The 27748-nt window shown below is 52.8% G+C and overlaps 2 protein-coding genes and 2 long non-coding RNA genes across 13 annotated transcripts in view; 2 read left to right on the forward strand and 2 right to left on the reverse strand.

The window, feature by feature from the left end:
* Positions 1–10830, reverse strand: EPN3 (epsin 3). 5 transcript variants are annotated; one of them, XM_027517416.1, is made up of 10 exons: positions 10514–10830; positions 6850–7526; positions 5777–5895; positions 5012–5092; positions 4527–4652; positions 3484–3571; positions 2745–3014; positions 2452–2568; positions 2091–2321; positions 1–1871 (listed from the first exon to the last, which is right to left on the reverse strand). In XM_027517416.1, the coding sequence occupies exons 2-10, from the start codon at positions 7385–7387 to the stop codon at positions 1534–1536; spliced, it is 1908 nt and encodes a 635-aa protein (XP_027373217.1). In that variant the 5' UTR covers positions 7388–7526; positions 10514–10830; the 3' UTR covers positions 1–1533. The 5 variants fall into 5 exon arrangements, with proteins under 5 accessions (XP_027373217.1, XP_027373218.1, XP_027373219.1 ...); XM_027517417.1 differs by lacking the exon at positions 10514–10830 and adding an exon at positions 9055–10441; XM_027517418.1 differs by lacking the exon at positions 10514–10830 and adding an exon at positions 8904–9048.
* Positions 1516–18768, forward strand: LOC113877361. Its single transcript, XR_003506738.1, has 4 exons — positions 1516–1594; positions 4571–4621; positions 14505–14678; positions 18683–18768. It is a non-coding gene; the product is annotated as an uncharacterized LOC113877361 (long non-coding RNA).
* Positions 5082–6689, forward strand: LOC113877359. Its single transcript, XR_003506737.1, has 2 exons — positions 5082–5516; positions 6107–6689. It is a non-coding gene; the product is annotated as an uncharacterized LOC113877359 (long non-coding RNA).
* Positions 12119–27748, reverse strand: part of MYCBPAP (MYCBP associated protein) — a 22837-nt gene continuing 7207 nt past the window's right edge. For 2 of the 6 annotated variants that reach the window (XM_027517410.1, XM_027517415.1), the window contains exons 2-19: positions 25685–25812; positions 24958–25114; positions 24746–24849; positions 23834–24020; positions 23473–23588; positions 22813–22963; positions 21839–21954; positions 21634–21749; positions 21050–21161; positions 18637–18826; positions 18090–18277; positions 16913–17059; positions 15989–16414; positions 15505–15626; positions 14657–14772; positions 14061–14209; positions 13711–13881; positions 12119–12293 (exon numbers count right to left, since the gene is read on the reverse strand). In XM_027517410.1, coding sequence (XP_027373211.1) covers positions 12192–12293; positions 13711–13881; positions 14061–14209; positions 14657–14772; positions 15505–15626; positions 15989–16414; positions 16913–17059; positions 18090–18277; positions 18637–18826; positions 21050–21161; positions 21634–21749; positions 21839–21954; positions 22813–22963; positions 23473–23588; positions 23834–24020; positions 24746–24849; positions 24958–25114; positions 25685–25812 — 2798 coding nt within the window. In that variant the 3' untranslated portion in view covers positions 12119–12191. Of the gene's footprint in view, positions 12294–13710; positions 13882–14060; positions 14210–14419; positions 14456–14656; positions 14773–15504; positions 15627–15988; positions 16415–16912; positions 17060–18089; positions 18278–18636; positions 18827–21049; positions 21162–21633; positions 21750–21838; positions 21955–22812; positions 22964–23472; positions 23589–23833; positions 24850–24957; positions 25115–25684; positions 25813–27748 lie in introns of those variants that run through there. The other 4 variants (XM_027517413.1, XM_027517409.1, XM_027517414.1 and 1 more) reach the window with 4 other exon arrangements.

The raw sequence follows: 27748 nt of genomic DNA on the forward strand, positions 1-27748 counted from the left end.
TAGAGAGGTTAAGCTATTTACTCAAGGTCAAAGAGCATAACCACTTATAAGTGATTAAATGGAAACCTTAGAGCAGTTTTGAACGGTCAGTCCTACTCCTAAGTAGATGCTCTCGTCCACCCTGTCTGTAACAGCTACGGTGGGACTACCTCCCTCCGAAAAGCAAAGCAGCTCCTCTCCCCACCCCTACCTTAGGAAGAAGACCAGCACTGTGTCCTCCCCTCAACTTTGCTGTTTCTGGCCTGTGGAAGGACATTTTACCTCAGGCCCCCAAAAGGCCTGCGTCCTGCAGGGCTAGCCCCTGAACACTGAAGACCACACCAGTGCCCGTGGTTGGGGGGAGCATTGAGTAGAAAAGGAATAAGGGTGACTATGGTGGCCCTCAGGACGAGGGAATAGGCTCTGCTCCTCCCTGGGTTTCTGATCTACACCAGCCCCCTAGGAGGGGTCATGCTTGAAATTGAGTTTTTTGCCAGTCCTGGTGAAGAGAGGAGAGAAGAACCAGATTTAAGGTGAGTCAGTAAAACAAAGGATTTGGGGGCTCCTGGAACAGGCTTGCCCGTGTGGGTTCTGAGCTCCTGGAGACTGTGCACTTAGCAATTCTTGAGTCCCTCCCGAGATGAGCCCAGTGCTTTGTCCACAGCAGCCAGTCAATATTTGTGAATACTGGGGCCCAGCATGGGAGCTCAGAGCAGAGGAGCCAGGTCCCCTGACTTGGAATCCCAGCCCTACTCTGCCAGCTTTGTGACTTTAAGCACGCTGCTTAACCTCTCTGAACCTCACCTATAAAGAAGGAGCAGGGCCAAGGGCTTTGCCCTTGGTCTAATGCTCTGCTGCTCCCATTTTGATATTCTTAACTCAATTTTGAACAAGGGGCCCCACATTTTTACTTTGCACTAATTATGTAGCTGGTCCTGAATGGGAGTAATATTATCTACCTCAGAATACTGATGCAAGGATTAAATGAAATAATCGGTCTAAGGTGCTTAGCACATAATGATTGTGCAAGGGAACAACTGCCTATTGTCCTTTGCTTTTAGATTATTCCCCGCGCCGCTGTGTGATAAATGGATGAAATGATCGAATGACTGAGAGAGAGTCTCAGGAGCATGGACAAGCGAAGGTGCTAGGCTGAGGGGGCTGTATGGGAAGTGGGAGCATTTTTGTGCCCCACATTGTGGAGCAGTCGTTTCCAGGGTAGCCAGTGATTCAAGCTGTCGTCCAGACCTGGCCGCCACGCCCGGCAAAAAGTCCACTTGGTGAGAGCTGAGGACATGCATTCCAGTCTTTATTACGGGGCGTACTCTCCGCCCCAGTGAAGTCTGCAGCTCCGGGAGCTGCTAAGCGTCCGCGGAAGCTGGGGGCAGAGTCCAGATCTGTCTCTGGGCGGAGTCTCAGCCTTCCTTCTTCCTTCCCGGGGCGGGTCCTGGCATGGAAGCTCCGCCCCAGGGGGCGGGGCCCAGTGTTATCAGCGCAGGGCGGGGGCGGGGCATCGCGCGCACGCGCGCTGGCGGCCGGGGGCGGGGCCGTTGCTCAAAGGAAAGGGTTGGTATCCGTCAGAGGGGTCTGGTTGAGCGGTCCGGCGGAGCCCGAGGTGGGCAGCAGAGGCTGTGGCAGGCTCCCGGAGGGCGGTGGCGTGAAGGCGCGGGCTTGGGGGAAAACGCTGACCGAGGCAGGGAGGGTCACGCCGGCCGGCACGCTGCTGAGCGGGAGGGGCAGGGAGGCACTGTAGGTCATGGAGCCAAAGGGCGCCCCGATCGGCCCACCGGCCGTCAGGCTCAACGCTGGCGATCCTGTGCGCATCTGGTTCAGAGTCCGCCTGCTTTGATCGCCCCCGCCGAACGGGTTGGTGGGGGATGGAGTGCTGAGACCTGCGGAACGAGGGTGGGTTGGGGGACTTGGAGCGGGCCAAGGGGACATAGTCCGAAGTGGGGAGGGGGGGAGGGGGGCAAGGTAGCAAGATCTGAGGTCTTAGAAACAGGAAAAAAAAGAGCTAAGATTTTAAGGCAGGGGTTGGGCTCTGAAGGGAGAAACAGAGAGAGTAGGGGACCCCAGTGTGGAGACCCAGCAGGGACAAGGGAGTGTCCTACCTGTTAGAAAGGGGTTCCTGGTCTTTACAGCCTGGGGCACCTTGACTAATGAGTCAAGGTTGACCAAGGAGGAGGCTGAGGGGCCCAGGAAGGACTCAGGAGTCCGGCGTGCTGGGGTGTCCCTGCTGGACTGGGCTAGTGCTTCCCCTAGTACATCCAGGTCAAAGGTATCTGGCTCCTTTGTGCCATTTTGCTTTACACTGGGGGTGTGGTCTCCAAACAGGTCCAGCTCTGGAATAGAAATGATAGGGCTTGTTGGTAGGGAGAGTGAATGGTCACTCTGTGAGAGGTAGAAGGCTAAGGCCGGTGCTGGGGGCCCATCTTTGCCCACAGTTGCAGTCATTCCCTGCTTCCCGCTTACCCACAGGACTGCTGGGCTTCCCAGAGGGCAGAGCCTGGGTGCATTCTAGCCCTTCCTTGGTCTCTGTGGATACTGGAGGCTTGGCCAATGGGTCAAAGGTCGAAGAACCATCTAACGCTAGCCAAGGAGAAAAAGGAAGATGAGATGGGCTGGCAGAAAGGGCAAGCACTGGGCTGGCCCCTTTCCAGGCAAGTTGCCCTCCTAGCACAGGATCTGTTGCCCTTTGGCAGTGGAGGGAGGGGGGCCCAGAAGTCCTCCAGCCCCTCACCCACACCCTTTGACCCTCTACTTACCAGGTGTGTTGAAGGTTTCTACCAGGTTCCCCCAGGGTTTGGCTCCATTGTTGGGGAGTTTGTGGTGGGGGGAGTTCTGTGCCCAGAAGTCTGTGGTGGGTGGTCCAGCAGGCAGCACTGGGGTCCGGCCCCAGGGCTCAGAGGAGGAGAGCACGGGAGGCAAGTCCCAGGGCTGGCTCTGGGACATGATACTTCCTGAGGGAACTGGAGACCAGGGGTCTGCCGAAGGCCCCCATGATGAGCCACTGGGCTCTGTGTTAGGCCTGAGACCTGAAATGGGGATAGCACAGATGTGACTCCAGGCCACTCAGACCCCCAGGCCAGGGCCTTCCCAGTTACCTACACCAATTTGGGAGGACAAGGGCCCATTTCACACATGGGATGCAGACTCAGGACCACCCAGTGAGCTGAAGCCCATATTCAGCAAGTTCATCCTAGGATTCTGGACCTCCAGGCATGGGCAGCTCAGGCCGCATTCCCAGTCAGGGACAGGCTGGGCCAGGAAACTCAGGGTGACCAGAAGCAACAAGAGAACATTTCTGAGTTTCCCAAAATCTGAGTTCCTTAGAGGTGTCCCCTCCCTCACTCCAACTGCAAGGCACAGAAGAAGCTGAGGCTCAGAGAGGTGAATGATGTGCCTAGTGGCCCTCAGCTGTGGGAAGGAATGCCAGCAAGTGTCTGGGAGGGAAGGGGCTCTCGGGGGCCAGCCTGGGAGCCCTTTGCAGCCCTGCATGCCCACCTGGGATGTCCCATGGGTCAGCAGAGCAGTGTGTGGAGGGCAGAGTTGAAGCTGATGCGAAGATGTCCACCAAGTCGAGGCTGGAGGACTGTTGAGGGGAGAGGCAGCCATGCTCAAGAGAAGGCGGGGCCCAGAGGAAGGGCGGGCCCTGACCTGTCATCCTCCCTCCAGCTCATTCTCCTTTACTCATTCCACAAACATCTATTAATGATCCCTTGCCTCTGTAGAGTGCTTTCCCGTTTATAAAATGTTTCCTCATCCGTTTAGTGTCTGATTTTCCTAACAACCTGCGCTGTGATTAGGGAAGGTTGTTGGGGTGCCCATTTTACAGATGTGCTATCTTGGGCTAAGAGGGCAATTGCTTAAAGTCACACAGCCAGGGAGAGGGAGAGCTGGGATGGAAGGCAAGCCTGCCTGACCCCTTCCTTGGCTGTCCTGCCCCTCAGCCCATCAGTGGTAAGACACATTTTATGATAAGCCTACTTCCCTTAGTCCATGTCCAAAAGAAATTTGCCACCGTGAACATTGGCTGAAAGAGTACAGAGACATCCCAAGAGTAGCATGAGCAGTTTTGGAGGGTAGCCTTGCTACCAGCAGCTACACATTCTTCCACCATGGACACCATGTGCACGAGCCCAAGATGTTTTCAGTACCATATACCTGAGGCTACTCTCAGTCTTGATCCACAGTATCACATGCTCCTAGAATGTCAGAGTTGGAACTGTCCAACCAGCACACTTGAATGGAGGAAACTGAGGCTAAGACAATGACATGCCCTGAGTTGTAAAGTAAATGGCAGCAAATACAGAATCCAAACCCGGCATCTCACATCAGGATGTTTTGCACCCCAGTTTGCCACCAGCTCAGTCACCAGCCCATGCGGGATGGGACCTCAGTCTGCTACATCTCCTCTACCCTTATTTTCACTGAATAAACATTAAGTGGTGCTTACTATATACCAAGCACTGTTCTACACTCTTTATAAATATTTAACCCAATTCATCTCCCAGCTCTGCTAACCCATGGCCCCGAGACTACTCTACCTGGCTGGTTTTCAGCTTCTCCTCCTCTCTCTCTGCTCTTTCAGGCTCTCTGTCCCAACGACGATGGGCTCCAGCTCCAGCACCATTGGCCACAGGTGAGTCATCTCCCTGCCAGGACCTCACCTCCTGCAGAAGGCACCAGAGTGAGGAAAGCATGAGCTGCCCATGCTAGACTTGAAAGGACCTGAGCTAGGGTCAAGAAGAGTGCAGGCTGGGAGGTGCCCTGAGGTCAGGGGCAGCAGGACCACTGCAGGGAGGTGGAAGAGCCTGGTCCACCGCAGGGAGATGGAAGAGCCTGGTTAGTACCCGCGTAGCACCTCACCAGCACCTCACCAGCACCTCACCAGCACCTCACCAGCGCCTCACCAGCACCTCACCAGCACCTCACCAGCGCCTCACCAGCGCCTCACCAGCGCCTCACCAGCACCTCACCAGCGCCTCACCAGCACCTCACCAGCAGTGGCATGGGTGGCTTAGCCCACTACCTTCTCCTGCTCCTGCCGGCTCAGGTGCAGAGCCAGCTGCAGTTGCAAGTCCTCGTCCCTGTGGGAGGTTGGGGGAACCGGCTGCGAGGGAGGAAGAGAGGGGTGAACTTGGCCCAGTGCTCCTACCTGGGCCAAAAGGCAACATCGCCCTGTGCAGGTAAGAGAAGTGCCCACCCTGAGCGGCTGTGGGCAGCCTGCCCCCAGACAGCAGTGTGAGCGTAGTCTGCTCCCTGCCTGGATCTGGATCTGAGATGCAGTTTAAAAAGAAGAATCATGCTCTTCTGGGACCCTGAGTGCTCCCCAGGCCCTGCTGTGTGAGCCCTGTCAAATCTGCCTGGATCCACAGAGGCGATGGCAGAGAGGAGGCTGTCAGGTAGGCTGTCCCTGGACCCCCACAAGAATAGCTGATGGGGGCAGCATATTTCTGTGTCTCCTAGGAAGGTGTCTGCCATCACACTCACCCCTTCCCCTCCATGAGGTGACAGCAGGCCCATGTGACAAACAGGTACTCCCAACCCACCACACACACACTACCCCTACCACGCCCAGTCAGAGAGGACCCCACTCCCAGGGTAAGGAGTCAGACCCCAGTCCCAGTAACCCAACCCAAGGGACACAGGCCCTGTGCTGTCCTTGGGAGCAGGACTAGGGCTTTGGGGCCCAGAGTAGGGAAGCCCAAGAATCAAAGGTGTGAGGCATCCAGGCACCCATCCCTCCTCAAGTCCCCTTCGCCCCATCCCCCAGGTGCCCCAGGAGGGGCCTCACCTTCTCAGCCTCCTCTCGGCTCATGGCCAAGGCTAGCTGTAGCTGCAGCTCCTCTTCTCCCGATGTCTGGGGCCGGGCCTGCTCCAGGTCTGAGGTGTAGCGGGGGGATGAGGAGGAGGCTGCAACGACCCATCGTGGCTTCCATAACCATGCAGGTCCTCATGGGCTCCCCTGCCGCCCCCCTCACCAGGAAGCTAAAGCTCAGACAGGGAAACTGAAGGGGAGAGGAGCAACTGCCAGTCTCGGGCCCCAAGGGGTCAAGCAGTATGCTTGGCACTTTCTGCAGGGCTTCCATTTCACCCCAGTAAGATTCCAATCCTTCCTTTACAGAGATGCAACAGCTCTGAGGGGTACCTGGCCAAGGTCCTGCAGCAAGTTGAACCCAGGTCCCCTGATTCAAGTTCCTGGACTCTTTCAGCTGCGCCCCATCCAGCTCAGGGTCAAGTGTAGTGGAAGGGCAAGAGGGTACACTCAGTCAAGGTCACAGCTCTCCAAGCCCTCAGCACATCGTTAAGGAAGGCCATTCTGAGTGCCCTCAGATCAGGGAAGTGCCCCTCTTCTTGGGGAGGAGAGTGGCGTATGCAGCTGCCCCGATTTTCAAGAGCAGTGCCCTTGAGCTGTGGGTTCAAGAGGAATGCTACTCTGCAGCACCGTGTGCTGCCTGTCTGAGCACAGGGTCGAGGGCACTCCTGGGCTTGGTCTCATTTAATCCTCAAATTGGACAATGGAGACAGATTAGTTTATCCCTACTTTAAGGATGAGGAAACTGAGATTCAGAGAGCTGGTTGGCAGAGATCTCATGGCTTGGAAGGGGCAGAATAAGGACTGAGCCTATGCTTCTGCCTCCACCCCCCTACCAGGCAGGAGTTAACAATAACAAACCTATAATAAATAACATCATTGTTCACATTGACTTGTTGGGCACCTACTGTGTGCGGGCATGTTACCCTCTTTATCTCAGGGAATCTTCAGACATACCTCTAAGTGGGGGATTCTTATCTACAGCTGGGGGTCACAGAGCCAGAGTCAGAACTCGGGAGGCCTCCCTGTCCCCAGCCATGCCCTGGACTCACAGTTGTAGGAGGATGGGGAACCACGTGCGCGGCTGAGGCCAAGTTGCCCGCTGCTGATGCCTGTGCCCTCCAGTGCCATGCGCTCCTTGGTCTTGAGGGCATGGGTGCGCTCCTGCCGAAGGCGCTCTTCATCCTTGAGCAGGGCCATCACCTGCTTGACCTTCTCGCGCACGTTCACGCCCTGGTCTTTGCCATCGCGGTCGACGTACTGGAAGTCTTTGAGTGTCTGGATGGTGTAGAGGTTCTCCCGGCACTGGTGGGCCACCCGCTCAGAGCCTGTCTTGAGCAAGTAGTCCAGCAACGTCAGCGCCTTGTACACATGCCGCCAATTTTTGCCACTGTCATTGAGCCGCCGCCACAGCATGCCCATGACCTCGGCAAAGGCCACTGTGTTGAAGGTCAGATCGGCAATCTCGGACATGAGCGAGCTAGGTGGACCCCAGGGGTCATTGCTGGTGGCCTCGCGCACCTTGATCTCTGCCTCTGAGTAGTTGTGCACGATGTTCTTCACCTGGCGCCGCAGCGCTGACGTCGTCATGGCCGAGGGCTTGGAGATGGGCGGCCCCCGCCCCAGCCAGAGGTGGAGGGCCAAGGGCCACTGTCGTGCGGTCACGGTCTCCAAGGGTGCGCCGCTATGCTCTCAGCAGGGCAGCTGTGTCCTTGGCTTCCACATGTGTCTGAGGAAGAGAGGGTCTGGAGCTCAGGGATAATGGCCCACCTCACTGGCCCCACTCAGCCAACGACTAAAGGCCTGGCCTGGGTGTCCCTGCTGCCAGGAACAGCCTTTGGCAGGCACTTATTTTTCTTATTTTACTTATTATTCAGGAAGTACTTTTATCTTTGTGTGCTCATTCATCTTCACAATCACACCTACGAAGATATTATTGTTTTCATTCAAAGATGGGGAACAAGTCAGAGACGAATTAAATGACTTGTCTAAGATCACAGAGCTGGGGAATGCAAAGCCAGGATTAACCCAGGCAGATATGTTCCACAGCCTTTGCCCTTAGTCAGGGACACAAAAGTAAGCCCCAAGGAACTCCTGCTTGCTTTGCTTGTACCTCGCTGACTCTCCTGTTTCTGCTGGGATTGGGCTTAAGACCGATCCTTCCAGCTTCTCCATCCTCACTTTCCTCTTTTTATATCATTTATTTTTGTAGCTTGATTCATTCAACACCAATTTCCTGGGGACTTCTCTGAGCCAGGCACTATGGCAAGCGTAGAGTACAAGTCTTGGCCCACCCACGTCCTGTTGAGAGGGTACAGGCAATCACCGTCCAACATGCGAGTGCCGAGGAGCACAGGAATACTCAAGCTAGGAAAATCAAGAGCGCTTTCCCAGAGAAGGTGATGACTGAGCTGAGATCTGAGATTCAAAGGGAAGAGTGAGGAGGAATGAGGCAGCAAGGCAAGGAAGGAGTATCTGGGGGAGGCTGCCTCCAAAGAGGACCCACTGTACACACTGAAGCCAGAGAGGGGTATGGCATGCCCACAGTCACCATGGCTGGCTTAGCTGGGACTAGCACGTACGTATCAGAAGATAAATGCAGTACTTATTGTCAGCATCACCAGTTTTGTAACTAATTCACCTGGTTGCTTTATTGTCTCAGTCCTACCTTCTCAGCCAAAATGAAATGACCTGAGGGCAAGGTCAGTCTGGGTTTCCCAAACCCCCAAGGCCCTGGGCCCATGACAGACCTCTGATCTCCCAGCTGAGGAAAGATTAGGGCCAGCCCACTGCCCTCCCCACAACCTCAGAACCAGGCCCAAGACAGAGAAAGTTTCTTCTAGGACCCTACCAGAAACCAAAACCCAAATCCCCTCCCCTTGCCACCACTGTTCCTCCGGAATGAGCACACACACACACAATCACCATGACTGGACCTGGCCTCCACCCAAACCCTGCAGCACCACCCATGGAGACTGTGCTTATCAACTCTACCCTGGGACTCAGCAGGAGTTGGAAGGAGCTTCTCGACCCCTGCTCCCCACCCCCACCCCCCAACAAACAACTCTCCCTCCAGCCAGCCTCAAACCACCCCCCCCCAACCAACCTCAACTCTCCAGCCAGCCTTGCCAACCTGGGCACCACTCAAAGTCTTCGGAGTTTTCATCAGGACCAGTTGTGCTCGGGAGAGCCTGGGCCCAAAGCATAGGACCCAAAGCACAGGCAGGACAGAGAGCACTGGCTGAGGATGGGCTTACCTTCAGTCTGCTGTCTTTCTGTCCCAGCGACAGGCCTTCTTTGAGGATGCCCTGGCCAGCGCTCGTTTAATGCCTGCCCTCCCCGTCACTAGTGACTCAGACCTGTCTTTACCTCCCCAACCTGTGGGCTGACAGGTGACAAGAGTCAAGATGAGAAATAATTGTGCCCTAGAGCCCGCCTGAGTACAAGCCTCTCCCAGGGCTGGCCACTGAAACCAGGAGAACCAGTCGGGCATCCTGACTCCACCAGGAGCCCTGGCCCTCCTGCTTGGCCTGGGGTAGTGGGAGGGGACCCTCTGTGTGGGCCCTGCGGGTCTGCTTGAACTTTCCTCCTAGGAGGTGGGAATGGAGGAGCCTTCTCTGCACATCTCTGCCCAAGTGGGGCTAAGGGAGGAATCAGAAATACCAGGAGGCTCCACCCCCACTGAAGTTTGAGGGGAAGCGGTAGGGAGGAAGAGAAGGCAGGGTGAGGCCCAGGGAGCAAGAAGGGGAGGGAGAAGGAGAGGAAGGACCTCAGGAGGGGTGGCTGGGAGGGCTGCCAGCAGTGTTACAAGCAAAGGGTTTTATCGAACACAATATGCCCAGAAATAAAAGGGAGTGAAACAGAAACCCAGCAGCTGATAAGGCGGTGGCAGTAGCAGCGGCAGCAGCCAGGCAGCCTAGTATGGAATTACCGCAGTGACCTTGAGCCAGACCCTGTCAGGTGGAAGGAAGGGCACTGAGAAGCCCAGCGGAGCGGCCAATTCAGAGATGGGGGAGGGTGGGGGAGGCAGGAGGGTACAGAAGGGCCAGCAGGGGGCGGGGCAGGCCACGGGGGCTAGAGCATCCGCTCTCTCCCGTGTCTGGGGTACCAAGAACTTTACAGGCAGACAGGAGCCTGCTCTTCTCAGGCCCCACAGCAGTGGGGGGATCTGTCAGGACTAAGGAAGCAGATGGCATTCCCAGAGAGTGGATCCAGAGAGATGGAAAGAACCCAGATATGTTGAGTCATGTGCATGAGTTTGTCAAAGACTGTGTGCGTCCCCATGGGCCAGCACCCGCTCCTGTCCTCTGCTGAGGCAGCCCCTTCCCACCAGGTCCCACTTGAGTAGGGCGGGGAGTGGCAGTGCCCTAACCCTTGGTGCAGTGAGTCGGGTGAGTGCTAGCTCTAAGCTTAAGTCAGCCCAAAGGTAGATGTGTCCTGGGGGCACTGGAGTTGGGGTTGGGGGAATGTCCTGAGGCTAGGGCTGCAACAGAGGCTGAGAAGAAGGCGTGGAAGGAGTCTGTGGGGAATGCCACCAAAGATGCTGGTCCCAGGATGGGGAGCCAACCCTGGGAGGCCCCCTTCCTCGGGAGGGGTGGGGGTGGGGGGCAATGCCTCCAGATTCCTCTGTGACCCTGCCCTCCTCATCCTTCTCCCTCAGACCTGGAAGGGAGATTAAGCCCCCAGCTTTCCATACCAGGCACCACCAGAGCTTACCTCCAATGCAGCTTCCTTTGGCCCCAGCCTCTGGGCCACAGGCAGTCTCTGCAGTGACCCTCCAAGCCTGCGCAGCAGAGGGACGGCACAACCTTGGGAGTATCCCCAGAGCCATCCACCACGGACCCTCGTCCTGAAGACCAACTGTCTCCCAGGAGGTGCAGACCCCTCGGAAGTGTGGCTCAGGCTCCACAGAAGGGGCTACTGCCCTGCCTCCCGCCTACTTGTTTCCGGACACCTAACCGGCAGGCAGCACTCGGGAGGAAAGTTGCTCAGCTGGCCAGGCAGGTCTGCCTCAGCAGTAACAGGACACAGGAGGAAGCGCAGGGCGTGTTAACCCCTTCCTGCTGACCAGGCAGGCAGCACCTTCAGAGGTGGGAAGCCTGCCTGCCAGGGACAGATCCCGAGCCAATGCTGGGGACTCACCCCCACTCTGCAGTGAGTTAACCCTTCTTCTGCCTCCTCAGGGGAAACTAGGGCTGGGGAGGGGAGGCTCCAACACCCACTGCCCCCCACCCTTCCTCCTCTGGGCCAGGACCACCATCCCCTGGGGCTGGCCCTTTGGTGGGCTGCTGCCTTGTTTGGTTTTCCCTCTGGTCCTTGCGGCCACCCTGAAGGAGGCATCAGGACTTTAGGCACAGTGCCCTGTCTGCATCTCTGACATGGGATCAGGCTCAGAGTGCCCTGCTCTCTCCAAACCTGCCATATCTTGACTGGAGGACGCCTGAGGCCCATGAGGTCCCATCAGAAGCGTCAAATGCAAAACCAGGTGTGTAGGAGACGGTAGCCACTCTTCGTGTCTCCCGTCCCCTGTGCCGCATCAGCATTTAAGTCAATGAGGCCACCATTAGCAAAATTGTTCTTCAAACTCTGGGAGCTGGAGCCCACTCTGCACAGGAAGCCTGGCTCAGACTGATTATTATTGACAGAGAAGAATTTACAGTGCTGAGTCTGAGCTGGAGCTGACAACATGCTTCTTAGCAAGAGTCATCTCTCATCCATTTCATATTTCTCTGAGCAAGGGAGGGAGCAGAAAGTTAAGAGACTGTTTTTAAAGCAGAAAAAAAGAAAAAAATCTCAAAGAGGCCAGGTGGTTTGACATGAAGAAGGGATATACAGGCTAGAATCCAGAATAACCTCTGGCTGATGACAAAGGGATCTGGCTTTTAGGGTTTAAGAGTGCAGCATGATCCTCACAATCCTCGGGGCTTGGGATGAGGCCTTTGGACTCAGCGGAAGGGTGAGGACCTCAGGGACCCAGGTCCCGTGGGGTCTGATTCTCCTCCTAGTCGCACACTGTGTCACACACGGTGATGACATTTTGGGAAGACCTGGCTCCAGGAAGCACACTCCCGGAAGTGTGAGCCAACGAAGGCCGGAGGCAGGGGCCACAAGCAGTGATGCTCTCTGTCCTGTCACCTCGATTCATTCCTTGTCCTGCTGCCAACTTGCTCTTCCACTGCTCCTCCCATACCTCCCCTTCCCACCTCCTGCTGGATGGCTCCAGGAACTGAGGACAGGGATCTGAGGGCAGGTGGGACACAGGAGGACCATAAGCTGACTTCATCAAGATCTTACATTCAAGACACAGAGGCATAAGGGAAGTGGTGGGAACACAAAGGTTCTTTATTGATTTGTTTGTTGAGCAGTTTGCCAGGAGGCAACTCAGGCACGTGGGTCAGGGGCAGAGACGCAAAGGCTCCTCAGCATTCTTTTGGGGGTGGAGGTCGTCAGCCAGGGCCAGCAGGTCGGTCACCAGGGCATCCAGCAGCCCACAGACCTGGAATGATGGGCCGAACGTCGTAGGCAAAGCCTTGCTCTGTGGAGAGCACCTGCATAGGGGAGCACCCCACCCCGAGGGGCAGCTGAAGAGGGGAGAGAGCTAAGTGGTAGAGATAAAACTGAAGTTTCGGTACAACTTTTGCTTTTGGAAATAGTTTTGTTTTTTTAAACAGCCTGGGCTGGAATCCTGTACTGCCCCTTGGACATATGGAGACATAAGGTTAAAGGGGCGACTCCAGGGAGGCCCAGGGAGCGGTGCCCATTTAGTCCCTCCGGGTGGCCCAGTTCTACCCTGGCCGCCTGGAGACAACCTTCCTTCCAGTAAGATCACAGATCCATGTACTGAAATGTCTCCAAGTCTGTACCCTCTAGTGAGGCTGTACCATAAAAGCCTCAGCAAGTTGATTCTTAATTCCAAAGAGCTAAGTAAGAGTCTACTCCGTGGGTCCTCAGAGCCCTGTGATTTCTTTCTAGACCCCATGGACCTTCACAAATCTCAGTGATGTTACCAGAAGCAAATGGAGCTTCTGATTAAATGTGATCAAATGCACAATGCAATCCCAGTTACTCAGCTGTCCACCCCAGAAGAAGACAAAGCATTGCCATTAGACTCCTTGACATATCTAACGTGGCTTTGTGGATCTCCCTTCCAAAACCAACAGTGACAAAAAGAATGGAACACAACACCTAGCGAACCCTAAGGAACTACTGCTTAAAAACATGTTTTATATGATAATTCTCTCCAGTGTTTCAAAACCCTTACAGCTGCTGGGAATTCCCTCTATGTGGTGCTCACCCAAGGAAGAGCTCTCTCAAGACACACCAAAGATGAAGAAGAAGAGGGAGGAACAGAAGGGAAAGGCTTTTGCTCTGCGCCCCCAGCATCTATTTCCAAAGAGCAGCCAGAATGATCTAAAGCATGAATCAGACCATATTCCTCTATTCAAAACAGTGTATCCTCACAATGGCCTACAAAGCCCCACGTGACCCAGGAGTCTCTCTTGGTGGACTCTCTGCCCTCTCTGCCTCTTCCTGGCCCACTCCCTCTTCTACCCACAGCATTCTCCTAGATGTCCACATGGCCACTCCTCACTTCTCTTCAAGTCTTTGTTCAATGTCACCTTCCAGTGAGGCCCACCTACCCCCACCTGGGCTTTCCCTATCCCCTAGCCCTGGTTGCTCTCTTTTCCCCATAGTGCTCATCACCTAACATGCCACATTTGTTACTTATTCATGAGGTCTGTCTTGAATACTAGAATGCCCTTCACAAGGGCAGCTTTGCTTCCATCACAGATGCAGTAGGCACTTACTGTTTGTGGGATAAACAGAGTGAGCCAGGGAGTGAGGGAGCAGAGGTCGGTATGCAGGGCAGGTATGAGTGACGGGAGGGCTGAGTGCCAGGTTCTTGCCCTCACCTCAGTGTGCAGCCTGTGGGTGTATTTCTCCATGACCAGGGGATCTATGGGTTCCTGAGACGGGATGATGCTGTCAGGGGCAGGCTCGTCCAAGGAAAGCCCGTCCCGACTTAAAGATTTCACCGGCTTCTTGTCATCCTTTGTTTTGTGCTTCTTGCTATTTAAACGGTCCTGCTTGGAGAGACACAGAGATGCCCAGCCTTCAGTAGCTCCCGAGAGAGGTCCAGGACCGTTTCAAGAGCAGCTCTGAGGGGAGCAGGGGCATCATGCTGGAGTGACTGCCCACTTTCCGCAGCCCCTCCTATCCCTTCCCCAGCCCCAACCCCAGGCCCAGAACACGTGCTACATGCCTCTTTCCCAGGTGACAGCCTGGGTCCTTTTTTATCTTCTTTGTCTCTGATTCCAAACTGTTTCTTTTCCTGGGATGCCCCTTTCCGGTCCTCCTTTCCCACTTTCCCAGAAGTTACCTTCACTTCTGTGACAGGAGGTGATTTTCGATCTAAGGGAAGTGAATAGAAGACAAATAGCCTGCGGCCTAGCTGACCCCACAGGCAGGAGCTGGGAGAACAAAGGGTCCTGGGGCAGCCGTGTTCAAGCTGTTTGAGAGAATCCCCACCCACGGGAGCAAGGCCCTGGGTCAAGTGCATGACTGTAGGGCATGGGGGAGGGGCCCAGGCTCTAGTCCCAGCTCCACCATTCCACCACGTACAGGATGGCAAGTCATCTCGCCTCTCTGGGACTCCACCTGTAAAACATGGGGCCTGAACTAAGGTGATTGTTAATGTTGTTTCTAGGTCCCAACTGCTGGCAGCAGATAAAAAGCAAGAGGCCTACCCCACGGACCAACCTCACAGAGGTTCCACCAGAAGCGCACAAATGGCGAAAGCACCACTGCCGCGTGGGCAGAGGGATGGGAAAGACTACGCAGAGGTGCACAGTGTCTGACCTTGCTCTTCTGGCATGTCCAGGTAGATGGTCTCCTTCTCAGGCAGGCCCAGCAGAGCCCTCAGCCACAGGGAATGGCTTACCAGGCTGTCAATCAGATCTCGCCACAGCTGCAAACTAGACAGCAAGACATATTGGAAAAAAGCCATCACCGCTCATTTGCCCTTGAATCTGAGAGGCTTGGTCCTTCTTGTCTAAGACACTGGTACCAGGAATTGCTATGGAAATATCATGCCTCTGTCCAGCCAGCATCTTCACTGGCACCTGTGCAAGTGCTGGGATAGGGATCGGGCTTTCCTTGGTGGCAGCCAAGAAAAGGTGGCCTGGGGATAAGGTTAGGTCAGTCTTAACTCCAGCTTGAAACCATTCCCACTCCAGCTTGGATCCATTCCCACTGGAGGGGCTAGACCTGCATAAGATTTGCAGGATGAAGCTCCTGGAAATGTGTTCTGAGGGCCTTGCAGAAGGCCCCCAAGCCTATCCAAGCAAGTTCTAAACAGGCGATGGGAAGGCTGGCAACCAACTGAGGCTTTTTATGGAACAGGCCCTCTTCTCACTGTCCTCTGCCATTTCATCTGGTCACTTATCTGCTCATCGAGAAGAAACAAGGAAAGAAGGGGGAAAAACATCAAGGTGCTTACTCCTTCCCAGGGGGTGGCTGGCATAGGGAGAGCAGCTTAAGGGATGCTGTGGCAGCTGCCAGAGCATAAAAGGTCTGCAGAATTTTTCAGCAACCTGACCTCAAAGAGAGCTCAGCCCCCTTAAGTCCTGGGACTGCCTGCCCAGAACCCCTGGCCAGATGCCACAAGGGGAAGGGATGGAAGCAGTTTTCCTGGTGGGGGTACCTACCACATCTGGTACAGGAAGTCAGGGTGCAACGGCCGCGGTTCCTGGCACAGCTCCAGGGCTGCTTTGTTGAGCCTGATTAGGGCGTCTTCTCTCTGGTTCTCCTCAGGGAGTGCCATCACTGCCTGGCAGGTCAGAGGTACCATGGGCAACCGCTCTGCCTGGGATACCAAGGGTTCCTGCATCTTCTACTAACAGGTGTGGCATAGTGAGGGCAGGGGGTCAGGAGGGGATGCAGCCACGGAGAGTCTGCCTGAGTGCCTTCTGTGGGAGCCTGTGCCCTCCCTTGGAAATCTGTACCCCATGAACCCCTTTCCAAGAGTCAGGGAAGGAGCTCCTCCTGCACCACAGTGGCCAAGGCACCCAAGATAAAGAGATGACCGAGATATTGCTTTATCTGGGTCCTCAGAAGATTGTTTCTCTGCCCATGGGGATGGAAGGGGCTGCAGAAGCATGGGCACCTGGCTATGCCAGGGCTGGGAGGCACCTTTCTGAAGTCTTCCAGACAGAGATTCCACTCTGGCAGAGGAAGGCCATCCAGTTCCCAGGGGCTCCTGATGCTCTCCAGATCTGGGCTCCCCTCCACCAGGATCTCCTCCATGATGCTCTTCCGCTGAGAAGGCCTGACCCCTAGCCCGGTCTTCTGGGACCCAACATGATCCTGGGAGTCCTTGATGGCCTCGCTCTCCTGCCGGGGCAGTTGAGGGTCTAACGTTGGGCTCTTAAGGTGTGCAGAAGACTCAATCTTCATTGAGGTCTCCTCCGAGTAGGCTGACGGGGTTGCAGCAGCCTGGGCCCTGGGGCTGAGGTGCCCCTCCTCGCCGGGCCTGGCCTCCTCAGCCTTGAGGGGCAGGATCATGTACTGGCGCCACAGACTGTGCAGATGTTGCACCACCTGGTGCTGGTAATGCAGCTGCAGCAGAGGCAAGGGGGAGCTTGTTGGGGCGGGGGGAGGCTGCAACAGGAGGCACCCAGAGCCCGCGCCAGCCTGCTCTAGCTTCTGGTTCCCTCGAGGAGCGCTGATGGAGGAGGCAGGAGGAAGCCGGCAGGAGCTGCTAGGCTCACAGGGCTCCCCACTCCCCTTTCAGCCTGAACACCTCCAACTTAAGGCTTCTTATGCATTTGGGCTTCCGAGGAAGATAGAGTTTGAATAAGAAGTTTTTGAAGCTCTGTTATCACCTAGCATTCACTTATAGTAGCTAAGTTTTCTTGGGCAAATTACTTAACCTCCCTGGGCCTCAGTTTCTTCCATGTAAAATGAAGATAGAAAAAGTACCCATCTCATAGGACTGCTGTGGAGAAACAGAGTTACTCAAGTTTCTCGGAACAGATCCTGGCACACAAAGGGTTTGCTATTACTTTCTCCCAGGGCAAGCACAAAAATGGGCAGGGGCCAGCGCTGGGCCTGTACCTGAGGATTCCTATGGTGGAACAAGTCCTCCTCAGTGACAGAGGCGTCCACAGGTGACTGTGTGCGCTCGGGCGTCAGGATCCCCCTCAGGAGCTCCTGCAGCACGTTCTCCACGACGGTGACTGCTTCATGGGCAGCCAGTTTGCTCTGGGGAAAGGGACATGGCATAAGCAGCAGCTCAGGCTTTTAAAACCCATGCTGCATCCTCAAGGGGAGGCAGAGCCCCAGAACTGTCTGCCTTCCTGTCGACAGAGTTCTTGCCATTGTCTGTCTGTCTGTCTGTCTCTCTCTCACACACACACACACACACACACACACACACACGTACTCTCCTGTTACCAGACTCAAACCCCTCGGTTCTCCCCAAAGATCCTTGTTTCCTGAAAGAGGCTGAAAGGAGGAAGGGTCAGACCCAGAGAAGTTGTTCCTTCACAGGGCCAAGAGGCCACACAGTCAGCATTTCCCCTGATAAGGAGGAAGGGCAAGGTTCAGGGACTGCCTTGTTGAGAGCATGATTTAGCCACATGGTCACTGTTACAGAAAATGGTGGAGGGGCATCTCGTGAGAGAGGCTGGTCCGATAGTCAGCAGTGAAGCAGATGTTACATTTGTAAAAATCACCTTTGTTCACCAGGGGTTGAGCCCAGCTGAAGTAGCTGGCTTGTGTTTGGGGGCCACAATGAATAAAAAAAGCACATCTTTCTGTAGAATCCCAGAGCGCAGCACCAGATGGCCAGGCCGCAAGCCTGATGGGCCAGCACATTCCCACTTCCCACCTCACACTCCCTCCTGGTGCCCGGCCCACTAATTAGTGTTCTCTCTGGTTTTGTCTGGTTTTGAAGTCTTGCCAGTTAAATGCACCTCCACTGGGTAGTACCAGACAAGTGTTTACACTTAAGCAAGTACTTCCATTCAGTCTGCATTTTAAGGGCCGGTCTCATTTCTTTCTAATGAAGTAGGGCCATGCATGGTGGAGCTCAAAGCTGCCCCTTCTCTTGCCTGCTCACCTATCATTTACATCACAAACCCCCAAGGAGTGGTTTTGTCTTTTAGGAGTATCTGTTTTTTAAAAGTTCGCCTCTAGGGCTGGAAGTAACAAGATCCCTGCAGGCAGTGCCAGGAAGAACACCATGTTAACTTACGGAGTGTCCACAGGGCTAAGATCTGGCGTCCCTTACCTCCAATAACTTCCTCTCATCCCGAAAAATGTCCTGGGCCAAGGAGACCGCATGGAGGTTGACCTGCAGCAGAGCCCCTCCCAATAGAGTAGGGTGGGTTCCAAATTCCCAGCACTCCCTGAAGATTCCAGCATTCAAAGATTTGAAGAAAAAGGTAAAGTTTTTAGTTTTTCCAGGCAGAATTACACCTGAGAGGGACAGAGACAGAGGTTTTTCACCAGGTGGGAGCTGCTGAGCCCCAAGCCTGTGGGTAGAAAGTTAACTAAGCCTTGGTTAGGGTGACCAGCTGTCCCGGCTTGTGAAGACCTGAGGGCGTTCTTGGGATGTGGGACTCTAGCCTCAGGCCCAGGTATATGGGCAACTGTTTCTGCCCCTGGTGGCTCACTCCTGCGTTCTGCCATTCCCCCAGCTGATGGGAACAGGAGACGGCACACTTCATGGAAGACATGGGGTGGACAGGTGGGAAGAGGGGCTCATGCTTGCAGGGCCTGGGCATGAGCGAGACTTGGGCTGTAGGAGGGGTGAGTGGGCAGCTTCCCCCTGGTACCTTCCCGATTGTTGAAGTAGAACCTCTGCATCCTATTCCTCTTCAGGTCTTGGAAAGAGTCCCACTGTGACCGCCGCCGCCAGTCATACCAAATGGCCACTGTGCCATTATTGACCACGGTCAGTTCTGAAGATGTTTTCTCCCCTTCTAGAGTTTCAAAGGTCAAGCGGACAGCAATTCCAACATGCCTCTGGGGAGAGAGGAGGTCTGAGAGATTCCTGGCCTAGGGTGAACAACTCAGCCTGGTTTGTCAGGACTTCCCTGGATTTGGCACTGGAAGTCTCCTGCCCTGGGCTTCCAGGGCCTGGCCACTCTCAAACACACAGGCTTCATACACCAAAAGCGGCTGTCTCTGCCATCAACAGTAAGAAGAGGAGATAAAACAGATTTTATATCTGATGAACATCTCTACTCCTTAACATCTGAAGAATAGTTTAAATGGGCCTTAGGAAACATTACTATGAACTACACTAGTGGAGGTGATGGAATTCCAGCTGAGCTGTTTCAAATCCTAAAAGATGCTGCTGCTTAAATGCTGTACTTGATATGCCAACAAATTCGGAAAACTCAGCAGTGGCCATGGGACTGGAATATGTGTTTTCATTCCAATCCCAAAGAAGGGCAATGCCAAAGAATGTTCAAACTAGTGTACAACTGCATTCATTTCACATGCTAGCAAGGTAATGCTCAAAATCCTTCAAGCCAGGCTTCAGTAGTATGAGAATTTTCAGATGTACAAGTCGGGTTTAGAAAAGGCAGAGGAACCACAGATCAAATTGCTAACATTCTTTGGATCACAGAGAAAGTAAGGGAATTCCAGAAAAACATCTACTTCTGCCTCATTGACTACACAAAAGCCTTTGTGTGGATCACAACAAACTATGGAAAATTCTTTAAAGAGATGGGAATACCAGACCACCCTACCTGTCTCCTGAGAAACCTGTATGCAGGTGAAGAAGCAACATCTAGAAATGAACATGGAACAACAGTGGCTGTTAAGTCACTTTAGTGTGTACAACTCTGGGACCTGATGGACTGTGGTTTGCTAGAGTCCTCTGTCCCTGGATGTTCCAGGCAAGAATACTGGAGTGGGTTGCCATTTCCTTCTCCAGGGGATCTTCCCAACCCAGGGGTTGAACCCAGGTCTTTTATGTCTCCTGCATTGGCAGGCGGGTTCTTTACCACTAGTGCCACCTGGGAAGTCCAGACTGGTTCCAAATTGTGAAAAGAGTATGGTAAGGCTATATATTGTCACCCTGCTTATTTAACTTCTGTGCAGAGTACACCACGTGAAATGCTGGGCTGGACGACTCACAAGCTGGAATCAAGATTCCTGGGAGAAATATCAACAACCTCAGATATGCAGATACCACTCTAATGGCAGAAACAGAAGAGGAACTAAAGAGTCTCTTGATGAGGGTGAAAGAGGAGAGTGAAACAGCTGGCTCAAAACTCAGCATTCAAAAAACTTTGAGATCATGGCATCTGTTTCCATCACTTCATGGCAAACAGAAGGGGGAAAAGTGGAAACAGTGACAGATTTTATTTTCTTGGGCTTCAAAATCACTGTGGACAGTGACCACAGCCATGAAATTAAGACACTTGCTCCTTGGAAGAAAAGCTATGATAAAACTAGACAGTGTATTAAAAAGCAGAGACATCACTTTGCTGACAAAGGTCTGTCTAGTCAAATCTATGGTTTTTACAGTATTGTTTTTACAGTAGTCATGTATGGATGTGAGAGTTGGACCATAAAGAAGGCTGAGCATCAAAGAATTGATGCTTTCGAACTGTGGTGCCGGAGAAGATTCTTGAGAGTCCCTTGGACTACAAGGACTTCCAACCAGTCAATCCTAAAGGAAATCAACCCTGAAATTCATTGGAGCTGAAGCTCCAATACTTTGGCCACCTGATGCAAAGAGCTGACTCAAAAGACCTGATGCAAAAGACCCTGATGCTGGGAAAGATTGAAGGCAGGAGGAGAAGGGGATGACAGAGGATGAGATGGTTGGATGGCATCACCGACTCAATGGACATGAATCTGAGCAAACTCCAGGAGATAGTGAAGGGCAGGGAAGCCTGGAGTGCCGCAGTCCATGGGGTCGCACACAACTTAGTGACTGAACAACAAGTAATAACAAAGCCATTCTTGTCTGAGAAGGTTTGCTTATTTACATGTTTGGGGACTAGGTACAAACTGGGCGGCTTGTGACATTCTCTTTTCAGACTTGTGACCTTATTCTGGCTCAAGTTAATGTTGCTGTTAACATTTTCAAACATATGCTAAAGGCGAGATCAGATAAAAACGCAAATAGGAGAATGTTCAGGCTCCTTGTGACTGCCACAGTCACCCTGAGACTGCCTCACGAGGGAGGCCCTTCCAGCAGGTGGGTGAGGGTGAAGGCGGTTTTACCTTGTCCTCTGAATTACTGCTTCGGATCCAGCAGGCTGGCTTCCCACAGAACAGCAGAGAAGGGCCAAGAACAGGCATAGGAACCACATCAGGGTAATTGGCCAATAAGTCTCTGTAAGACAATCCAATGATGTATATTTCCTAAGCCTGCCAGTCTTGCCACATGGAGCCCATGGAGATGGCTGCCAGAAAATGTGGCAATGTGCCCGGCTCTGCCCTCCAGTGGAGCATCATCAGCTCCATCCTGCTCCATTCCTGAAATGGGAGGTTCTTGGACATAAAAAGAGACTCTTCATGCAGAGGCACACAGCATTAGGGGAGTCTGGAGGGGCCCCACTTATGAGCAAAGGAATGTCCAGGAAAACCCCCTCGGGAGCTGGTTGTTGGAAGAGAAGAGATGGCAGTAGCACAGTGAGCACAGGTGCCCCTTCGAATGGGCTAGAGGAGGGGGTGACAGCCACGAGCAAGAGGCTGGGGTGGAGGCACTCAGATTCCAGGGAGGGAAGCCTGCCCTAGGATACTTGCAGGCGCTGAGGAAGCAACGCTCTCCAACTGCTCTCCCTCAGGCCCAGGGCCCAACTCACAAGTGCACTGTGTCCTCAGAGGAGCTTTCCAAGCTCCTTTCAAACACTGAATAGTCTTCCACCATAACACTGGAGAAAGGCCGCCCTTTGCCCACCACCTCCAGGCCATCAATGTCCTCAGAGAGACAGAGAAAGCAAAGGTTATTTGACTGAAGACAGGCCCCACCCTGAAGGGCTTCAGACTAGGCACAGAGGCCTTACCAACCTGCTGGCTAAAATTCAGCTCTGCCATGATGCTCTGCAGCTCCTTGCGCCGGCAGGTCAGAAACAGACTCCGATCCCAGGTGTAGCGGTACCATGCGTCCTTCTGGGCTGGCAACCCTAGAGCAGGGTCCAAGAATCCTAAGCACAGGCTGCTGCCATGTCCCCTCCCTACCCATGTTCAAGGGCTCTCAGAGTACCCATTCCGGCACCGTTGCTGGGAGAGCTGAAAACACAGCTTCTTCCTCCAGGCCCCACACCCACTGCCTCAGCAGCCCTTCACAGGACTCCGGCAAAACCAGCTTCCAGACCGTCAAATTTTTGGATTATAATAAAAATAACAATAGCAGCTACCTTTTATTGTGTTTAACAATGAGTCAGAACCTCTTAAAACACACCATGTCTCATTTAACCGTCTCACAACCCCATGAGTATTTTACAGATGGGAAGCTGAAGACCAGAGAGGTTAAGTAACTCACTGGTGTTCACAAACTCAGCACAGCTGGGACCTGAACCCAGGCGGTCTGGCAGCCTTTAAAGCAGTGCTGCCCATTAAAAATACGATGCAAACAACAAATGCAAGCCATGAATATGTAATCAAAATTTTCCAGATGCCACATTTAAACAGGTAAAAATAAACAGTAATATATTTAACCCAGTATATTAAAAATATTATCATTTCAACATGTAATCAATATGAACATGTAATCAATATGAAAATTATTAATAAAATCTATTTTTTCAAACTGATCTTCAAAACCCAGTGTGTAGTTTACACTTACGGCACATCTCAGCTCAGCCCGGCCACATTCCAGGTGCTCAGCAGAGGAGGCTCAGCGCAGTTAAGGACGGTGACGCCCTAGAGCTGGGCCCCTCCCACCACTGCTCCCGTGGTCTTACTGGAGGGGACTGGACCACCACACCAGAACCCTGATCTCTTACCCCCAAGGCCAGTCTCCTTTACATCCCACTCCTCACCCATCTCTGCCTGGATGGACCAGGGCTTCTTGATCTGAGTGATTGGCTCCACGAGGCCATGCTGAGTTTTTGTCTTTGTCATTACCAGACCCGTCATTTCGTCTCCCACGTATTCCAGTCGACTCCAGAACCCACTGGTCAACTTGCAGCCCTGTCAATGGAGGATAGATGTGTCAGACTACCCGAGCACCTTTGAGAGAGGCGGGTGGGAGGCCTGGGAGACAAGAGCTCTACAGACCACAGATGCCTCTGTGGGATCCATGCTGCCCTGCGAACAGGGGAGAAGCACAACTTTCTTATTTGCAGGCTGCTGCATTATATGTTTACCTGGCCCCAGAGAGGGCAAGTTGGTCCAGGCACTGAGATACCAGAGCACATCATGGTGCCCTGGGGCGACTGAAAGCTGGAGCCTCAGGTTTTAGGAGACAAAACAAGACAAAGACTATTCTAATAACATGGTACCTGTGATATCTTTCTCCTCAAACGAACAGGGGCCACCACAGGCCAAATTATTTATCTGGCCAGTCCCTGAATGACAAGTAATAGAACTGGTGATAGAATTTAGTAAAGACATTGAGGGTTTAACAAAGCTGTGTACTGGATAGATTTTTTTTTGTCCCCAGCTGTCCAGACCCCTCCCACAGGGTGCACTGTCCTTACCTTCCCATCAGACCGTGTTGACAGCATTCGGTCAAGGAGCTCCCGCTCCTCCTGGATCTGTCTGTAGGTCTCCCCTGTGTGCATCAGCAGCTCGCTGACTGGCTTCTTCAGCCGTTCTAAAGAGAACCAAGAATGCAATCCCACCACCAAATCCAAACAAGTAGGGGCCTGAGCTCTCTGAACTGATCAGCTCCAGTCACTGGGCTGATTTCATGACCCGCTAAGTACAAGAAGCACTTGGGAGTACTCAGCACAAAAGCGACCAGCCTGAATCCAGGCTCTGCAGGTGAAGGGGGAGAAAAAACACAGCAGCAGAGCCTCAGTGCTAAGGCCAGGCAGGCGTCCTCTCCGCTCTGCTCACCGCTGAGAGCATCCTGCTGCTTCTTCCGAAGGGCTATGTTGCGCTGCCAGTTTTTCAGAAAGTTGTGCTGCAGAGGCGGGACCCAGGGAGGATGTGCCTTCTCTTCTTTGGGGGCTTCCTGCTTTGGCTCTTCTTTAGTTGAGATGAGGGTCATCAGACAGGGTGGGGTGTGTATCAGCTCAGCCAGCTGAAAAGAGCAATGTGAGTGTGGAGGGCCAGGGATGGTGTGGCAGTGGGGCTGAGCAGACTTCTCCGGGCCTAAATCCCTGCTGTCCTCCCTTTCTGCCGAGTCCCTCCTCTCCAGGACCACAAGGTAGCAAGTGACAGAAAGCAAAGCACAGAACCAGGGGCGCTGGCAGTCCCCTCTGCCCCAGAACGGGAAGACTGGCCAACGTCCTTCACTGCGCCTGTCCTCCATGCTGTTGACACCCTCACCTGCTGCATGATGGCGCCATTTTCATTGGACCCCAGGCCTTTTAACACCTGAGAGACCCTCTGCCTGGAGCCAGGAAACTGAGGGAACTGAGAGACAGAAGCGCTGCATGACGAGAAAGTTGGGAAGACAGACAGTCTCTCCATGTGGCCCCGGGAGCTATGGGGAGCCACCTTCCTCCACCAAGTGGATGGAGGAGGGGAAATAAAGCTGGGGTACAGACAGCAGTGGCAGAGGGGGTGGGCTCAGTCTGATGAGAGGCAGACACACTCTCGCCTTTGGGTTCCTCCAGGCTCTTGTCTCCTTATAGTGAATTCCTCACTTCTGCTGAAGCTAGCTTACGTAGGCTTCACTATTTGGGGGGAAGGGTCACTTATCACCTCAAATTCTGTAACCCCAGTCCTCTGGACTCTGCCAGGTGGTAAGACTGCAATGACCTCAGTGATTTCTCTCCTTCAGGCAGCTCTGTACAAACAAACCTGGGTGTTCCCTCGAGCAACTGCAATTCTCTTAAAGTCCTGGAGACTCCCCAGGATGTGGTGGGGCAGGATCTGATCACTGCCATGGAAGATGTCACCTGGTCCTGGAAGCAAAAAGAAGAGGCAGGAAGGCAAGCTATAGCCAGCTGGTACTCTGACAGGGCCCCACATTCTCTCCAGGATGACTCATGAACTTTGATTCCCGAGCACACCAGAGTAGTCCAGGGGCTTTGTGGCTGCATCTGGAGTAGCAGGATGTGCTACTAAGTGTGAGACCTTCCTATGATCCTTGGGTTTGGGTTTACGGATGATAAATCTCTGGGTAATTACATGTTTATCTTCTGTTTCAATAAGGCGAGGAAGATGTTGCTAAAAAGAAATAAGACAGAGATTTCACATGAGATCAAAAGGAGGGAAAAAGCCACCCTTCTCCTCTATCCTAATTCTTGGTGGAATTCCTGAAGGCAGACAGATCTGTTTCTCTAGATCTGTCCATACATTCTGTTGAGGAAATGCCTTTGTAACAGCTATGAGACTTATTAACATCCTGGGAAAAAATAAAAACATCTCATGCCTCCAGATAGTTCAGGTGAGAAGTGGCTCATTTTCCCAGGAAAAGGAGGGGGTTACCCTTATCTGTAACTCATTTTCCCTTCTGTGAAATGGGGATGGTATCACTCGCCTCTATGGGAAGCACATGACTTCATTCTTTCATTTCTCTGCAGTTCTATACGAATCTTAGAAATGTTAATAGGACATAGCAAATTCCGTTGGATGCAAAAGCGAACAGATTCGTGTTTGATGGATTCTTCCATGGAATCAGACACTCCCTCTAAGTAGGGAGGCAGGGGACAGGCAATGCACATGGTTGAAGCTCTAGACCACCCAGGTGGCAAGGAGAGGTTCCTGCAGCAAAGGATCCCTGGACTTCATCCTTACCTTCCTCAAGTCTTCCTTCTTAATGGCTAAGGCAAGAATGTCATCTCCTTGTAGCACATTGCTAACAGGTTCAGGTTCTTCCTGAATTGGGGGTGTGGGCTGTTCAGGTACCTTTGCCCGCTTCTTTTCTGAAGAGGAGCAGATAGTTCAAGTGTTTAAAAATAGATATTTTTATATTCCATGGTGGGGGGGGCGGGCAAAGCTGGACACCTGGATGGACAGCAGAGGCTGCCAAGGTGACCTGGGCAGCACTTCGTTGGGGCGACAGGAGTTCTCTCTTATAGGTGCACGCCCACCCCCCGAACGGTGGCTGAGGCTTTGTAGCTGAAACTGAGGTCAAGCTGTGCTACTTATAGCTGGACAACCTGGGGCACATCATTTGGTCTCAGTCTTCTTTTGTAAAAAGAGGAAACTTGAACTAAGTGGTTCCCAAATGTTAGTTAAATGTCTACCTCAGAATCTCTTGGGAAGTTTTACAAATACAGCTTCCTGGCTCCTGACTCCCTAGGTGACTCTGATGCAGTGCTGTGGGACAACTAGACACTTTCTCAGTCTCCTCCCTCCAGTGATGGTACTGTCCATTCTTCTGGGTGAAGGCACTAGGTTTCCTAAGACACTGATAAAAATTTGGATGCTCTGGAAAAAGCAGAACATTCACCACTGGCCATTCATGTCACATTCTTCCATGTAATAAATACTGTTTAAACATCTTCTACATGCAAGAGAGTTCCAGAAAAAAATCTACTTTTGCTTTATTGACTACGCCAAAGCCTTTGACTATGTGGATCACAACAAACTGCGGAAAATTCTTAAAGAGATGGGAATACCAGACCACCTGACCTGCCTTCTGAGAAATCTGTAGGCAGGTCAAGAAGCAAGTTAGAACTGGACATGGAACAACAGACTGGTTCCAAATTGGGAAAGGAGTACGTCAAGGCTGTATATTGTCACCCTGCTTATTTAACTTATACGCAGAATACATCATGTGAAATGCCAGGCTGAAGCACAAGCTGGAATCAAGATTGTTGGGAGAAATATCAATAACCTCAGATATGCAGATGACACCACCCTTATGGCAGAAAGCGAAGAAGAACTGAAGAGCTTCTTGATGAAAGTGAAAGAGGAGAGTGAAAAAGTTGGCTTAAAATTCAACATTCAGAAATCTAAGATCATGCATCCAGTCCCATCACTTCATGGCAAATAGATGGGGAAACAATGGAAACAGAGGCTTTATTTTTGGGGGCTCCAAAATCACTGCAGATGTTGACTGCATCTCAGTGATTAAAAGATACTTGCTCCTTGGAAGAAAAGCTATGACCAACCTAGACAGCATATTAAAAAGCAGAGACATTGCTTTACCAACAAAGATCCATCAAAGCTATGGCTTTTCCAGTAGTCATGTATGGATGTGAAAGCTGGACTATAAAGAAAGCTGAGTGCCGAATAAGTGATGCTTTTGAACTGTGGTGTTGGAGAGACTCTTGAGAGTCCCTTGGACTGTGAGGAGATCCAACCAGTCAATCCTAAAGGAAATCAGTCCTGAATATTCACTGGAAGGACTGATGCTGAAACTAAAGCTCCAATATTTTGGCCACCTGATGTGAAGAACCGACTTATTTGAAAAGACCCTGATGCTGGGGAAAGATTGAAAGCAGGAGGAGAAGGGGACAACAGAGGATGAGATGGTTGGATGGCATCACCGACGTGATGGACATGAGTTTGAGTAGGCTCCGGGAGTTGGTGATGGACAGGGAGGCCTGGCGTACTATAGTCGATGGGGTTGCAAAGAGTAGGACATGACTGAGCGACTGAACTGAACTGATATGCCCGCCACTGTGCTAGGCTTTGGAGATATAAGGCAAAGTCTTAAGCTTCAAAGAGCACATGCCTATGGGAGGCAAGACTGTCAAACAGACTCAACTAGGGTGACTGTGGGAGCATCTGGGGGCCTCAATCCAGTGTGTGGAGTGGTCATGGAGGGCTTCCTAAGGAGGTAATTAACTGAGAGCTGAAGGATGATGAGAGATAAGGGAAAGGAAGTGGAGGATAGGAATTCCTCCTAGA

Source organism: Bos indicus x Bos taurus, chromosome 19 (genome assembly GCF_003369695.1).
Source record: "Bos indicus x Bos taurus breed Angus x Brahman F1 hybrid chromosome 19, Bos_hybrid_MaternalHap_v2.0, whole genome shotgun sequence".
NCBI lineage: Eukaryota > Metazoa > Chordata > Mammalia > Artiodactyla > Bovidae > Bos > Bos indicus x Bos taurus.